Source organism: Plectropomus leopardus, chromosome 9, assembly GCF_008729295.1.
Source record: "Plectropomus leopardus isolate mb chromosome 9, YSFRI_Pleo_2.0, whole genome shotgun sequence".
NCBI classification, from domain to species: domain Eukaryota; kingdom Metazoa; phylum Chordata; class Actinopteri; order Perciformes; family Serranidae; genus Plectropomus; species Plectropomus leopardus.
In genome coordinates, this window is record NC_056471.1 from 22,955,818 (window position 1) to 22,971,150 (window position 15,333).

At 37.7% G+C, this 15,333-nt stretch overlaps 1 protein-coding gene across 1 annotated transcript; it reads left to right on the forward strand.

Annotated features, from left to right (window-relative positions):
• The first annotated feature begins 1,177 nt into the window (after nucleotides 1-1,177).
• cul4b (cullin 4B) lies at nucleotides 1,178-14,338 on the forward strand. Its single transcript, XM_042493296.1, has 20 exons — nucleotides 1,178-2,074; nucleotides 4,782-4,897; nucleotides 4,985-5,088; nucleotides 5,219-5,288; nucleotides 6,515-6,588; nucleotides 6,673-6,835; nucleotides 7,052-7,141; nucleotides 8,444-8,526; nucleotides 8,606-8,673; nucleotides 8,836-8,954; nucleotides 9,067-9,259; nucleotides 9,341-9,445; nucleotides 9,535-9,645; nucleotides 9,774-9,859; nucleotides 10,730-10,837; nucleotides 10,938-11,051; nucleotides 11,139-11,244; nucleotides 11,366-11,538; nucleotides 11,615-11,767; nucleotides 13,163-14,338. Exons 1-20 carry the CDS (start codon nucleotides 1,612-1,614, stop codon nucleotides 13,256-13,258), a joined length of 2,595 nt encoding a protein of 864 aa, XP_042349230.1. The 5' UTR covers nucleotides 1,178-1,611; the 3' UTR covers nucleotides 13,259-14,338.
• The last annotated feature ends 995 nt before the right edge of the window (nucleotides 14,339-15,333 follow it).

The window sequence follows — 15,333 nt, forward strand, 5'->3', positions numbered from 1 at the left end:
GCCAAAAACATTTTGATGATGGAGAAAAAAATGCTCTTGAGTCTTCAGTGAATCTGTTATTACAACTTTTAACAGAACATACAGTAGGTCTATGTACACCATTCATATCTAGTAACCATGGATTTTACTATTTAGAGTTTACTTGGAGTTTATTATTCCGTTTGCACATGCACAATTGCACTGTTCGAATTTGCACTGTACTGTTTTATTTGCACTGTTCTTTCTACTTTCTATTGTAAATTTCTAAATTTCTATTTCATATTTCTTTTATATTTTCTACACGTCAGGCATTCTGTGGACAGCAAAGTAAGAATTTCATTGTACAGGGAAGCATGTTTCCATACTGTGCATATGACAATAAACACTTTGAATCTTGATTGAATCTTGAATCTTGGATGTATTTTTTTTCACAACTTTATTGAACTTGACAATAATTACAAATTCCAGTAAGAATCTTCGCTATGACTTCTTACAGAAACATAAACAAGTGCAAGGCAAATAAAATTATATATATTAACCATGACATATTAGAAAATAACATAAAATAGATAATAAAATAAATAACTAAATAATGCAGGCAGGCCATCTTTTGCCACGAGACAGTCCTTCTTCCCATTTCATTCACAGTTCAAACACATAAAAGTGCTGCTTAAGGACACTTTAACACATGAAGACATATCCATTACAGTCAGTTAAGGCATTAAAAGTTGTGACAGGTTGTTGCAAAGTTCTTGTATTGGTCCATTTTTTTTAGGCTAAAAGTACTAGAGAGGAAAATAAGGTTTTTAGTTCATTTTTAAAAGATATTAGTGAAGGTCTTTGATTTTTCCATTTACATGTATGTATATGATATTTTCCCATAATCATGATAATATTGATCGTGTCAGATATTTCTTCAGCGGTGTCATTTTTGTATATTAGGATTTGATTCATATCAAAAGGTGTGATGTTCTCTATTGTAGAACTTGACCAAGTATGCAGGTTCTGCCAAAACTGTCTCTTGAATCTCGGATGTATAACAGTGACAGACTCACTCATTCATGTCTGTGGACAATGATGACATCAGTCGGTGTTGTCATGGCGCCATCTTGTGTCCGGAGCCGATAAAACACTGTAGTCTGTATAAAAAAAAAAACACGCTTGTGCAAAAAGTACTTTTGTACAAAGTACTTCCGGTGGGGTCACGGACTAGCTTTTTATGAGCGGAATTTTTCTCCTTGTTTACGAACGGATATTTTAGTATTACGAGAGCCTGTTTTCGGCCTAAGCTACATTTCTCCCGTAAACAACAAACGTTACCGGCCGCTTCAGTTTAACTGCTCTCCGTGAACGTCTGGACAACGCGGTTAGACACGAGAGGCGAAAAGAGGAAGCAATAGCCAACCATCTTTCTTCTTCTGCCAGCAATAACAAGAAAGAGACAAGGCTAGGTCCAAGTGGAGCTGTGTAGTTTTACAATTTATTGTCTGTTTTGTACTGGAGAAAGGACTTGGGTCAAACGTCGCCGTGTGAAGATAGCTAACATCCCGCGGACACTGAGCTCACCCCCGCCGGCAGGACTGGAAGTTTCGGATCAGACTGACTGTTAAGAATTAGTATTCCCGTTTTTTCATGTTTCCAACAGGTTTATCTTCCCCTAATCCCCCACCACCGCCAACCCAGGAGGCTAGACCAGCGGCTACTGATGTCAAAACCGACAGCGGCAACATCACATCTCCGAAGAAGAGGAAAATAAACGGCTCCGAGAGGGAAGACACTACTGACACGATCTCCTCTTCACCTCCCAAGACCCTGAATTCCTCCTCTTCCTCCTCCTCCTCCTCCTGCTCTCCCACTCCGCTGCACATCCAGAAGAAGTTGAGGTTTGAGGATTCAGTGGATTTCATTGGACTGGATGTGAAAATGGCTGAGGAGGCTGCTGCTGCTTCGTGCTCTAATAACAAAAGCAAAGCCGTGTTCCTGCCCGGTGGCGTGGGACATCATGCAAACGGACTGACGAAAACCGCAGGCTCCGGCACCTTTTCCAACAGTAAACCCGGTGCTGCCAAGAAACTAGTCATCAAGAACTTCAAAGGTAGCAGATAACACTGGTGGATGATGTGGTTCAAGCTCCAAAACATCCACTCACAGCAACACACAACTTACACTGCTAACAAGTCCAGCAGCAACAACACTAAACACCAGGCACTGTGATTATTAGAGTCTCTGAGACCCTTTTCTTGGTCCTAAAATCTGCATTAAGTACTAATATACTATGAAGTTAGCAGAGTCAGTGGATCATGGGTGCTCCTACCAACATATTGACATTAATAAGAACTAAATATGTGTCAGAAATGCTATTAATACAGTCAAACTTGACAACATTATACATTTCATTGACTAATATATTGTAATTATGATGTGTCAATTTGGGGAGATAGGCCCTCATAGCTAATTTAACATGACTAATACAGTCAGATAAGTTCTAAAAATCCCATTAGGAATAGCTTAAAAAAGACCACATCTTGGTGATAGTTGAATGTTACTGTTTATCTGTTTGTAAAGTCATATTTGAAGAGCTTTGGTGGTTCAAGTTCCAAAAAATCCTCTCACAGCAACACACAACTTACACTGCTAACAAGTCCACCAGCAACAACACTAAACACCAGGCACTGTGATTATTAGAGTCTCTGAGACCCTTTTCTTGGTCCTAAAATCTGCATTAAGTACTAATATACTATAAAGTTAACAGAGTCAATGGACTGTGGATGCTCCCACCAACATATTGACATTAATGCAACCTAAATATGTCTCAAAAGTGCTGTTAATGTTGTCAAACATGACAAAATTATACATTTCATTAGTACAGTGTAACACTGATGTGTCAACTTGGGGATGAATGTTAGTTTAATTCAGGCAGAAATATGTTGGAAAATTATCAGTTTGTCAAGAAGAGGCCCTTATAGCTAATTTAACATGACTAAAACAAGTCAAATAAGTTCTTAATATCCCCTTAGGAATTGCTAAAAAAGACTGTCTTGGTGATAATTAAATGTTACTGTATATCTAGTTTTTGTTAAGTCATATTGAAGATTTGCAACAATTTGTCAGTCAAAGCAACATCAACCAGCCAATATTGTGATGAATAATTAATAGTTTCAGTAAAATTGTCAAGCATTCGCAAGTTCTTGCTTATTAAAAGTGAGAATTTGCTCATTTTCTTTATCAGTTCATTTCAAGTAGGTTTTATTGGCATGACCATAATCAAACAATATTGCCAAAGCACATTTTAACATTTGTTAAACAGTATAGAGAAAGAACAACAACTATGTCAAAAATATTATCTAATCATTAAGGATGGTAAAATAAAAGAGAGTAAAATAAGAGTCATTGGGTTTTGGACTGTAGATGTACAATAGAAAAATTTTAAGGCTTCACTTTGAACTAAAAGTAAACAATTAATTGTGAAAACACTATAGATTTATCAGTATTGAAAATTATGGTCATTTGCAGCACCATCATATTGGGATCATTTGATCTGGTGATGTTATCTTTTCTCAAATTTCTGTCTGAATTTATGATTCTGAGCGAGCAGTAATTAAAAACTAACTAAATCAGTTATTAAAGTTGTTAAGCACATATGAAGAATTGGGCCTGCCTGCTCAAAGTCATTACAGTAGATCTCAGGTAATAACTCTCAATATCAGTCTGATTATTTTTTACTTAAATTTAACAGTATTGCAAAATTGCTAAAATGTTGTAATATGATATGTAATAGTATGATTATGGTTTCAGCCATAATTACCTTTTTAATCTGTTTTTCGAAGCATGGAACTGGAGGTGGGAATCACCAGAGGCCCTGTGATACAGTACTATCACAATACTGACATCATTACACAGTATTGTGGAGATTTGATATTATGAGTTTTGAGATAACATATATTGTGGTATATTGCAATTTATTTATATATATTTACATATATGATATATTTCTTTTTTTAACTGTTATTTAAATCCTCAAAAGGAAAACTTTGTCAACATCTCTTTCATTGAGTGGATGAAGTTTTCAGCCAGAAATCATTTTTTTCTGGAGTAAAGTTTTGCCAATGGACTGATAAAGCAACAGATTTTATGATTCTGCCAGGCTACCAAAATTTGGTTTGTATCCATGTCCATGTATTGATACAATATTGCCATATTGCAAAATATCGCGATACTATGCTGTAAAGATTATTTCCCCTCCCCTGCAAGAAACATTCACAGTCAGACAATCAGCAACAACAAAGCACAAAGCCAAACAACCAGCAATCAAGTAACAAACAGAGCTGTTGCAAATAATTAAAAAAGTGATAAAAGCATAGAAAAGCATCACAGTTAAACTTTCAAATCTCTGACAATAGTATAAGAACTTGGTGTTAGGGCAGTTTGTACAATTTAAAAGGTGCATAAAATACCTGCCAATGTTTTTGCATACATATAGAATATCTAAAGTTATTGCATTGTGAGATTTATACAGGAGAGGTGTGAGCTTTAACAGAAGATCCGAATATACTGAAGAGCCCTGGTCATATCTTTATATCACACTAACCAGAATCCCATATGATATCATCTTTAATAACCCAATCCCATAACCACATATTTGTTTTTTTTTGTCACTGTAATCTGGCTATACTTAAAATAGAAACAAATAAGCTTGTTTTATATAGCCCTGGTGACACAGCACTTTGTCCACTGTTTGCCATTCAGGGTCCGCTAAGTTTACAGTGTTATCAGAGCTGTTTGTGTTTTTGTTTTGCACTCAGAAAAGCCCAAATTGCCTGAGAACTACACGCAGGAGACCTGGCAGAAGCTGAAGGAGGCGGTGGAGGCCATACAGAACAGCACTTCAATCAAGTACAATCTAGAGGAGCTCTATCAGGTATCAACACAGAGCTGCTGACCTCAGACAGGAAGCTCGTTCATACAGAAACTTTCCTTTTTATGACCCTTTTTTTTGTCCCCACAGGCTGTTGAGAACCTGTGCTCTCATAAGATATCTGCCAAGCTTTACAAACAGCTGAGAGCTGTGTGTGAAGACCACATCAAGGCACAAATTGATCAATTCAGAGAATATCCTTTTCAGTGTCCACTTAACTTCTATTAGTGGACGTCACCAGTTACTGATTCTGCATGGCTTAGTGTTGATTGTGTCTTATAGCAAAGCTCTCGAATGAAACTTTTTCCTTAACATTGATCATACGGATGCCCTGGACAGTGTGCTTTTCCTAAAGAAAATCGATAAGTGCTGGCAAGATCACTGTAGACAAATGGTATGTTTTATAAAGTCAAGTCTGTTTACATAACCTTACTTCCCATGCAATTTGTTAATTTAATTTTCATGTTTAAAGGGGTATTCCGCTGATTTAGTGTTGCACTTCCATGAAACTTGAAGAAGATATTAAAATATATCATAATGTCTCATATCCAATTGAAGATTAGGGTTATTTTCTCAGATTAAAGAAAACTCCCTCAGAGCCACAGAAGACGTTAATCTTCTGTTTTCACAAAGCCCTATTGGCATTGGACTTGTATTACCTGGGGACCTCTGGTCATTTGTAATAATTGCGGAAGTCGTCTGTGATCTTAATCCTGTGCAGATCTGTTATATCCGTTACTTGTTAAGTAAAAATTTGACCTCAAATTACCTACCATATTTCACCAAACACAGATGCCATGTGATAATAGAAGTCCTTTGGGAATTAGCATCTTGAGTTATTTGGGGTCATATGTATTTTATTTTATTTTATTTTATTTATTTTTGCAAGTTTTTTTCGTTTGTTTTCTTTGTGCCTATGTTCTGCCTCTTTCCTGGTTGAGAATTATGGAGACTGTGATGGCAATTAAAAGCTTTTTCCAACAGTTAGGCTGCCAGTGCGGGATGCTCATTTACTAAACAGAGCCTTGACATCTTATCCGAGGAATAATGTCAGTAAATCCCGTGCAAATTTGTGAAACATAGACTTAGGGGAGCAATTTCTAAATCACATTTAAACAGGTGTCTGCATAAGTATGCAGAAATCTGTAGGTGATGGGACAAGATTTTGGAATGGGAAGAGTTCTTGTTTTCGTTTGTATTCAGAGTAGTACTGACTAATCACGTTTTTGGCAGGTAAACAGTCCATGCAGAGAGGCAAAACACATTTGCCAAAAAGCAATCTCGACTATCTCACAATAAGTTAGCTTTATATTGGCTTCTTTTTAAATTACTTTGTCATAATATGCAGATATCTGTTTTATAAAGATTAGTCAGTCGATGGCCAAAATGATGGAAAAGGAAACCTTTGCTTGGATATCTGTTGGCTACACCAACATGAAATATTGCCCCCAGAAGCTTTATCGTTGTCAGACAGTAGCTGATGAGTTCTGAAAAAACGTATCTGCAGTAGTAAAATTAGTGGGGTACCCCTTAATTTTAATCAAGTAAGAAAATGGCTGAAAAATAATCACATCATTATTAGTGCTCATTTCTAACTGAATGTTTGTCATTGTTTCACAGATCATGATTAGGAGTATTTTTTTGTTTTTGGACCGCACGTACGTTTTACAAAATTCAATGCTGCCGTCAATCTGGTGAGTGATCACAGCTGGTCTAAAACGGTGTGAGGCTGGTTTCTGTGGAAAGTGTGTGTCTGAACCAGCTGCTGTGCTCTGCAGGGACATGGGTCTGGAGCTGTTCAGGTTCTACATCATCAGTGACCTGAAGGTCCAGAGTAAAACCATCGACGGGATCCTGCTGCTCATTGAGAGGGAGCGAAATGGAGAGGCGATAGACCGCAGTCTGCTGAGGAGCCTGCTGAGCATGCTCTCTGACCTGCAGGTAACACACCGTGCTATTCTTGTTTTAATAATGATTCTTACAGCTGCTGTAGATCTGCATTTAAAGGCCTGTATCTTTGTTCTGTGCTTAAGGAAAATTGTGGCTCTTGCAGCTGTGTTGTTTTGTGGTTATCACCTGCACAGGGGTGTGATGAGTTGTCGCTTTCCTGTTGACAAATGGTTTTAATGAAACCAGTGTTCTCTCTGTCCCTGACAGATTTATCAAGACTCCTTTGAGCAACGCTTTTTGGAGGAAACTAATCGACTGTACGCAGCAGAGGGACAGAGGCTGATGCAGGAGAGAGAGGTGATTTATGTGACCCTCGTTCTCTGGGCCCATTTGTGTTTGTTTTTTGGTGTTTTTTTCTTATTTAATGAATAAGATGAAGATGAAAGATAGATAAAATGATCTGTATATGTCCAGTGTCTATTGTAATATTTCTGCACCTAAAACAGGGAATGCAACACCAGAAATGTATTTATTTTTTCCTCTTAATGAAACACACATTTTTGCCGTTTTGTGTTAATGTTCAAAACAACAAAAACCAAAACAAGAAATTCAAACAAAACCACACAAACCAAGACATCCATCATATACGAACAAAAACACATCAGCTGCTTCAGACAATGAGAACGCAGTACAGACAGAATGGTGTGTTTTGAGTGAAGGTTTTTTTGAAAAAGCTTTTCCTTGATTCAGATAACGAGTATAGCAGCTTTTTATACTTGCTGAGACTTGATACTGCTATTCACACTTTATTGTTTGATGTTTTTATACAGGTTGCCAAAACAACTTGCTTGCAAATATGAAAGTAAAAAATGTATTTATTTTCTAAAGATGTTGTAGGTTGCGGGTTCTCTAAAAGTAAAACTCTTCATGAACAGACTGTACTGTACGCACAATTAAGATTAAGTTGGTCAACTCAAAATCAACACATGAAGTAATGTACCTGATGTAAGTTTAGTCAAGGAAGTAAGGCTCGCTGAGTATTATTTTTTAAATCTCTTTTTCAGATTCATTTTTTCTTACTCAACAAAACTATATTTAAGAAAGGTAGAATATTATTCAACAAGACAAATCAATTACTCTTGCCTGATAAAACTATTAACTATAATAACACAATTCACATAATCATGGATGGTCAGTTTAAATAATACTTGGCCTTGTTACTCACTACATTCTTAAATTCAAACGTGATGATGTGTGTCGTTGTAAAGATACACCAAAACTGCGAACAGTCCGGCAACAAATTCTACTGTCATAATTTTTTTCAAAGATGTTTTGGAGTAATGTTTACTCCATTTATCACCATTATATCAATGGGAGTGGGCTAAATAACAGAGACACTTCTACATATATTGCAATACAGCAATAACACTGAATGACAGTGAATCTGGGGATGGCTTTTCTAGCATCAGTTTCGCTGGCAAGTGTGTTTACAATCAGTAACTGACAGTTCTGCACAGTATGCCTTTAAGGCACATATGAAATGTTGTTTTAGGTGTTAGAGGCCATTGAGACCTACAGTTTCTTTACATTAGTTCATATTAAGCGATCACAGTGTGGTATTAATTTAAATAGAACTGCCTTTTCTCCTTCTTTTTGTAGGTACCAGAATATCTCCATCATGTCAACAAGCGCTTAGAGGAGGAGGCTGACAGGGTCATCACATATCTAGACCAGAGCACACAGTGAGTGTTAGCCTTCAGTATTCAGATTACAATTTGGCAAAGATTCATTTGTAACTTGAGCTTTTTACTCCGTGCTCAGAAAACCGCTCATTGCTACTGTGGAGAAGCAGTTGCTGGGTGAACATCTCACAGCTACTCTGCAAAAAGGTACACAACTGTGAATACTTTATATAAATAAACATATACATGTCACATTACAGCAGTAAGCATATGTCTCGGATGTATTTGATTTCTAAACGTGATGCCTGCCTGACTGCAGACTGAGTCTTTAGTTCTGTCCTCTGAATTTCTGTTGTTGGAAACTTCCAGGGCTGACGCACCTGCTGGATGAAAACAGAATTCAGGATCTGTCTCTCCTCTATCAGCTCTTCAGTCGAGTCCGAGGTGGTGTTCAGGTCCTCCTGCAGCACTGGATAGAGTACATAAAGGTATGACAGCATCGACAGTGATAAAAGTCTGGAGATAATGCATCATGAAGGTGCAGAGCTCATAAGAGGTGTTTTGCATTTTCTGTTACTAACCGATGTCTTGAAAATTTAGGCTTTTGGCAGCACAATCGTAATCAATCCAGAGAAAGACAAAACAATGGTGCAAGAGTTGCTGGACTTCAAAGACAAGGTGGATCACATCATTGACATCTGCTTCTTGAAAAATGAGAAATTTGTCAACGCCATGAAGGAGGCTTTCGAAACATTCATCAACAAACGGCCAAATAAACCTGCAGAGCTCATAGGTCAGTTACTTCTGCACTTTCAGTAATTCGGCATATAATCTTAATGAAAAACATGCACTACAAATATACTTTTGTTTACAGCAAAACACGTGGATTCAAAGCTGAGGGCAGGAAACAAAGAAGCTACAGACGAAGAGCTGGAGAAGATGTTGGATAAGATCATGATTATCTTTAGATTCATCTATGGTAATATTTGCTGTCACATTTGTTCCTTTTTTGGATTCTTTTTCCTCCTCTGTGCTTGTTCTAGTTATGATAATGTGTTGTCGTTGTAGGAAAAGATGTTTTCGAGGCCTTCTACAAAAAGGATCTGGCAAAGAGGTTGTTGGTTGGAAAAAGCGCCTCTGTGGATGCTGAAAAATCGATGCTGTCAAAGCTGAAACATGGTCAGTTTAATCCTTCTTAACACACACACACACACACACACACACACACACAATGTTACATACATCACAGAAAGGGATATCTTGACCCTGAATGCACATTGACTTGTGACCTATTGATGTCTCCTCAGAATGTGGAGCAGCGTTCACCAGCAAACTGGAGGGGATGTTCAAGGATATGGAGCTTTCAAAAGACATCATGGTACAGTTCAAACAGGTGAGAAAACAGTGTGTTAAATCTGTGAGAGTAACCATGTGAGTTTTGTACTTGATTATTATTATTATGTGAGGTTTTATAAAGGGCAGTTTCGGACAGACGTTCGTGCTGCATGAAAAGGGCCTGCTCCTCGTTCATTTCAGTTATCCCACCATTTATACAGCAGTTGAACCTGACTCAGCATTTACCACAACAAATGCAAAGCAATCTAGCAATCAACTGCAATCATATCGAATACTTGTTATAAGGAGCTGCAGTTTAGGATTTTCATTATCAAAAAAATTTGGCTTATCTGCCTATTATTTTGCAGCTGCAAAGAGTAGCACTCACTCCGCAGCAAAATCTGGTGGCTGGAACGTCCCCAGAAGTAAACTGTACAGAAAAAAACAATGGCAAAATTGCAGTACATACTGTGCTTTTAAGGTTACTTGCCAAAACTTATTAATCGGGCAGTGGTTTCAGATCTTCCTGGTAGATTACTTTATAATAGGAATAGCTTGTTTCTACACTTTAGCCTGCGATTGTTGCAACAAAAGACAAAGTGATTGTCACTGTGAGAAGTTTTCAGAGCTGTAAAATCCCTCCTCCTCTTATTACAAACCACTGTGCATTGTTTTGAAATCCAACAAGCCTTCACACTCATGGATTTATCATATAGGCGGGCTTCATGGATCATATTTCATCATCTCACTGATGCCTGAAACACTGTACCCTCACCACCTTGGCTCCCAATGGCGTTTTTTAAACAAAGTTCTGTTATTGGTTTCAATATTTCACCAATATTCACCAATTTTTTGTAACGCTAACCTAAATCAAAGAATGAAATATATGCAGGAAGATATCACACGTGTGTCATTTGTGTTTCTGCAGTATATGCAGTGCCAAAACATTCCTGGCAACATTGAGCTGACAGTGAATATCCTCACGATGGGTTACTGGCCAACCTACGTCCCAATGGAAGTGCACCTGCCTCCTGAGGTTAGTGCTGAGCAAATATACAAATTTTCAGCAACATGCTGTTTTTATTACCTGCTATGCAATAAATATCCTGAATAACGCCTCCGTTATCTTTGTCCAGATGGTGCGACTGCAGGAGATCTTCAAGACCTTCTACCTGGGCAAACACAGCGGCAGGAAGCTGCAGTGGCAATCAACACTGGGCCATTGTGTCTTAAAAGCTGAATTTAAAGAGGTAGGTTTCTATCAGAGAATGCTCAGGTCTGTTTTCACCGAATACAGCTTAGTGCTAATTTTTCCTCTTTGATTTTTCAAACAAAAGGGCAAGAAGGAGCTGCAGGTGTCACTCTTCCAAACACTTGTGCTACTGATGTTTAACGAAGGAGAGGAGTTCACCCTGGAGGAGATCAAACTGGCAACAGGAATCGGTCTGTGTGATCACATCAGGGTTTGACTGGCAGCGCTTTGATGGAGGAACGAGGGTTGTCAGGTATGCATTATGCAGCACCGCTGATCTAAAATGCTGTTTGCGTGTCTGTTGGTTTACAGAGGACAGTGAACTGCGTCGGACTCTGCAGTCGCTGGCTTGTGGGAAAGCACGCGTCCTCACCAAAATCCCAAAAAGCAAAGACGTGGAGGACGGGGACAAGTTTTCTTGCAATGACGACTTCAAACACAAGCTCTTCAGGATCAAAATAAACCAGATCCAGATGAAAGAAACGGTACGACATTATGTTGCAGTAGTTTTCTCACTTTAAGGTATTTGTTGAATTATTTTAAATCATTGTTTTCTCTCAGGTGGAGGAGCAAGCCAGTACCACAGAAAGGGTCTTTCAGGATCGTCAGTATCAGATTGATGCTGCCATCGTGCGGATCATGAAGATGAGGAAGACTCTGAGCCATAACCTCTTGATGTCTGAAGTGTACAACCAGCTCAAATTCCCCGTCAAGGTGATTAATACAACACTGAATCTCTTAATTTTTTTAAATTACTACTTTGATTTATATGGGTCATGAGTGTCTTAAAATCCCATGTGACTGTTTTTTCCTCAAAATCTTTTGTGTTTAATTTTCTATTTTTTGTGTCAGCTTCATCCCTGTGCGGGGTCACAGATGTTATTTTGCTATTATTCATTTAAAATCAGCTGTTTTGGTTTCAAAAGTGATGGATTTCCATTATCTACCAATTTAATTTATATCCTTTATGAATTACAGCAGAAAGATTTAGGATTATTTTCCAAGTTACATGATTTTTTTAGGGTCAGTACTGATATTTGAGAGTTTGAAAAAAGTGTATATAAAAACACACAGAGATTTATCTTCTTTACAATATACGATTACTATGTATTTATTTTTTACTAAGAATTGTCACCACAATATGCTCTTTGTGGGACATTTCTCTAGTAATGTTTTTTTCAGTTTCTGTGGTATTACTTATGGGTCATGAGGAGAAAAGTAACGCCTGCACACTTACTTCATGCCACACAAGTTAATTTCAGACAATGTTTTGATGCTGCTTGGATTTTCGTCAGGTCATATTTCCTCATATACTCAAATGCCTCATATACTATACTATATATGATGTGCGTATAACTACCCTCTTTCATTACTTATTAGTCAAAAAAACATCAGCAGTAAGAAAATATTGAATGATAGCTGAATTATCTTTTGCTTCTGCTGTGATAATATCCTGCTGTTTCCATGGTACATTTCTGAGGGTGGTTCAAGTTAAATCCATTTGCTAAAATCTTGATAAGGCTGTTTTGGTTAGAACTGAAAGTACTCATTTATTAAGCAATTATTTGTCACATATTAAATAAGCCACCAGCTAATCAGATAAATAGTTAATAAGTTTGAGTAATTTTACAGCATCTTAAATGGGATTATTTTCTGTTTTGTTTACGTATTAATGACAGTAAACAGAGTATCTTTGGGTTGTGGACAAAAACACGACATTTGAGGGTGTTTTCTTGATCAATGATCAACATTTTTTACCATTTTCTGACATTTTATAGACCAAACAACTACTCAGTTAATCGAGAAAATAATCAGCAGATAAATTGACAATGAAAACAATAGTTTGTTGCAGCCCTGCTTTTGGGTGATATTTTATAAAAGCACCATCCCTTTAAACAAGCTACTTTACTTTTAAAATAAGGTTTATTTTAGACCAGTCTACTAGGATAAGATCTAAACTGACGTGTACTGAGGGTAAATTATCCCGGGGAGGTGGCATGGCTTGCATGAACCTGCTTTTCCCTGTGATTACCCCACACTTCAAAGTGTAAAGTTACCAGAAATGTTGGCATGTACCTCGTGTGTTAACCTTTGCTTCCTCCCTTACAGCCTGCTGACTTGAAGAAGAGGATAGAGTCTCTTATTGACAGGGACTATATGGAGCGTGACAAGGAGAACTCCAACCAGTACAACTACGTGGCTTAGAGAAAGAAAGAGTGACAGAGAAAAAAGAAAAGATGCAGATGGTCCATTCAGGCTGAGGTGATCGGTCTCTAAATCTTTTGCTCCAGACGGTGGATGTTAACCATTATCATCTTCAACCCAGCGACCGACATGTGAATGGATACTGCTCCACAGGATTTTTGTCAGGGGTCTTGTGATCCTGTGGACTGCATGCCCATTGAAAAGAGAATATTGTCCATATTTCTCAGTGCCTCTGAGAGAGTTGGGCGACCGTGGACAGACAAAGAAGACACAGATGATCCGTTTGCTCTTTTTTCTTTTCTTTTTTAAAGGAGAGGAAAAATATTTATTTTCAAACTTAGATTCTTTGTCCACAATTTGAACCAATATGCTCTTTGTTATCAAGTCACTTTTTTGTTTTTTTTTCCGTTCACTCAGTATCCCAAGCAAATGCTGACACACTTAACGCTCTAAATATACCCCACGTTGGAGAGAAAAAGGATCACAAAATTAAGCTGATGCTCGTCTCTTCAGTCAGTGTTAAATATGGGACTATTGGACTAACATTCATTGTAGGGAATTAACAAATTGGAGGGAAATCTGTGTCAAACATATGATCCTGCAGCAAAGTTTTAACATTGTTATTAAGGCCATCTGATAAAGCTGTGATCATGAACACACAGAGCAGAGTTTGTGCCAAAAAAAAGAGCACTTCTTTCGTTATAGGGTGTATTCAAGCTGCTAAAACACTTCAGTTGTACAAGTATATGCATTTAAGTTTTGTTCTGTCTTTGTACGTTTTTGTACATACTTCACAAACATTTTAAACGATCTCATCTGACAGTCGACTGCTTTTTAGGCTTTTTTGTTAACCCTTAGAAAGTATACTAAAAGCACAACGACATCCGAGCCCATCTTCCCTGGTGTCATACCACAAACACACTATATTTTTTTGTATGTCTCCCTGCGGAGCTTGCTGAAAAAGACGGGGAGTGGAAGTGGATCGCCTCAACACGTGAGGAAAAATATGATTGATTAGACATGCCCTTGTTCGTATGAGTCTGTTAGATTTATTGCTTCAGATTAAAATAACTGTTTCAATCTGGGGTTTTCTTTGATTTACATACATGTCACTGTCTTGTATGAAAGCTGCCCATTTTTAAAGGGACAGTTCAGATTTTTTTAAGTGGGGTCGTATGGGGTACTTTTCCATAGACGGTATGTTACTTAAGTAGATGTATGTTATTAAAGTAGATGTCAGCTGGCACGCCCTCAGTTTGGAGAAGCAGGCTGGAGTCCAACATTGAAGCTAAGCAATGTACTGCTATAGATCAGGACAGCAACAAAATGTGTTTTAACCACCTAAAGAAAGCCCCCCCCCACAAAAAATAATGAATATCACTTTAAGTGGACGCTATATTGAAAGTATTTTTACCTCTTTACCTTTCCAGCAGACAGCCCGTCCCAAGGGGAAAGTTGTCAATGACTTCAGTTCCCCCGTCTCTGCTTTGGTCAAAGCCACCAGACTCCATTGACAAAAACAGTCATTTTAGCTGTTGAACACAGGAGCTGCTGTTCTACCACCGCCTGTCAGTTCGTTTTCAGTATTGTGCAACTTTGGTGAATCTAAACTAACCCTTTTAAACACCAAAGCACAGGGTACCTGCAGAATCTTAAAAGTCTTAAAAAGCCTTGAATTTAAGGTCTTAAAAAGTCTTAAATTCAACAACAAGGTCATACATTTTGTGTACAAAGGTCACCTTTTTTTACTTTTCCTCTCAGTGATGTTGCTCAGTACCTCTGTTATATTTTTACCTACTTATCTTGCTTTAGTTCAAGTAGGAGTTTTTGTTATGAACAAAAGACACTTTGTGGGGCCATGAGAGGGGTTTGGACTCTTAATGCAACAAATTAATATATTTTTTTAACTCAGTGTTACAAGAGTATAGACATGGCTCAAAAAACTTTATAAATATTTGGTAAATAATTATTTCTAGGGCTAAAAGTCTACACCGATTTTGCATATCCTTTAGACATTTGCCAGTATGGCCTTGAAGTTGGCATTAAATTTCCTTCTAGGTGGTATTAACACGGTC

Excerpts from the sequence above, each read along its gene's own strand:
- cul4b (XM_042493296.1), top strand. The coding sequence starts at position 1,612 with ATGTTTCCAACAGGTTTATCTTCCCCTAATCCCCCACCACCGCCAACC. Across the intron at positions 5,289-6,514 it reads AAGATCACTGTAGACAAATG|ATCATGATTAGGAGTATTTT; the intron begins GTATGTTTTATA and ends ATTGTTTCACAG. Across the intron at positions 8,674-8,835 it reads CACAGCTACTCTGCAAAAAG|GGCTGACGCACCTGCTGGAT; the intron begins GTACACAACTGT and ends GGAAACTTCCAG.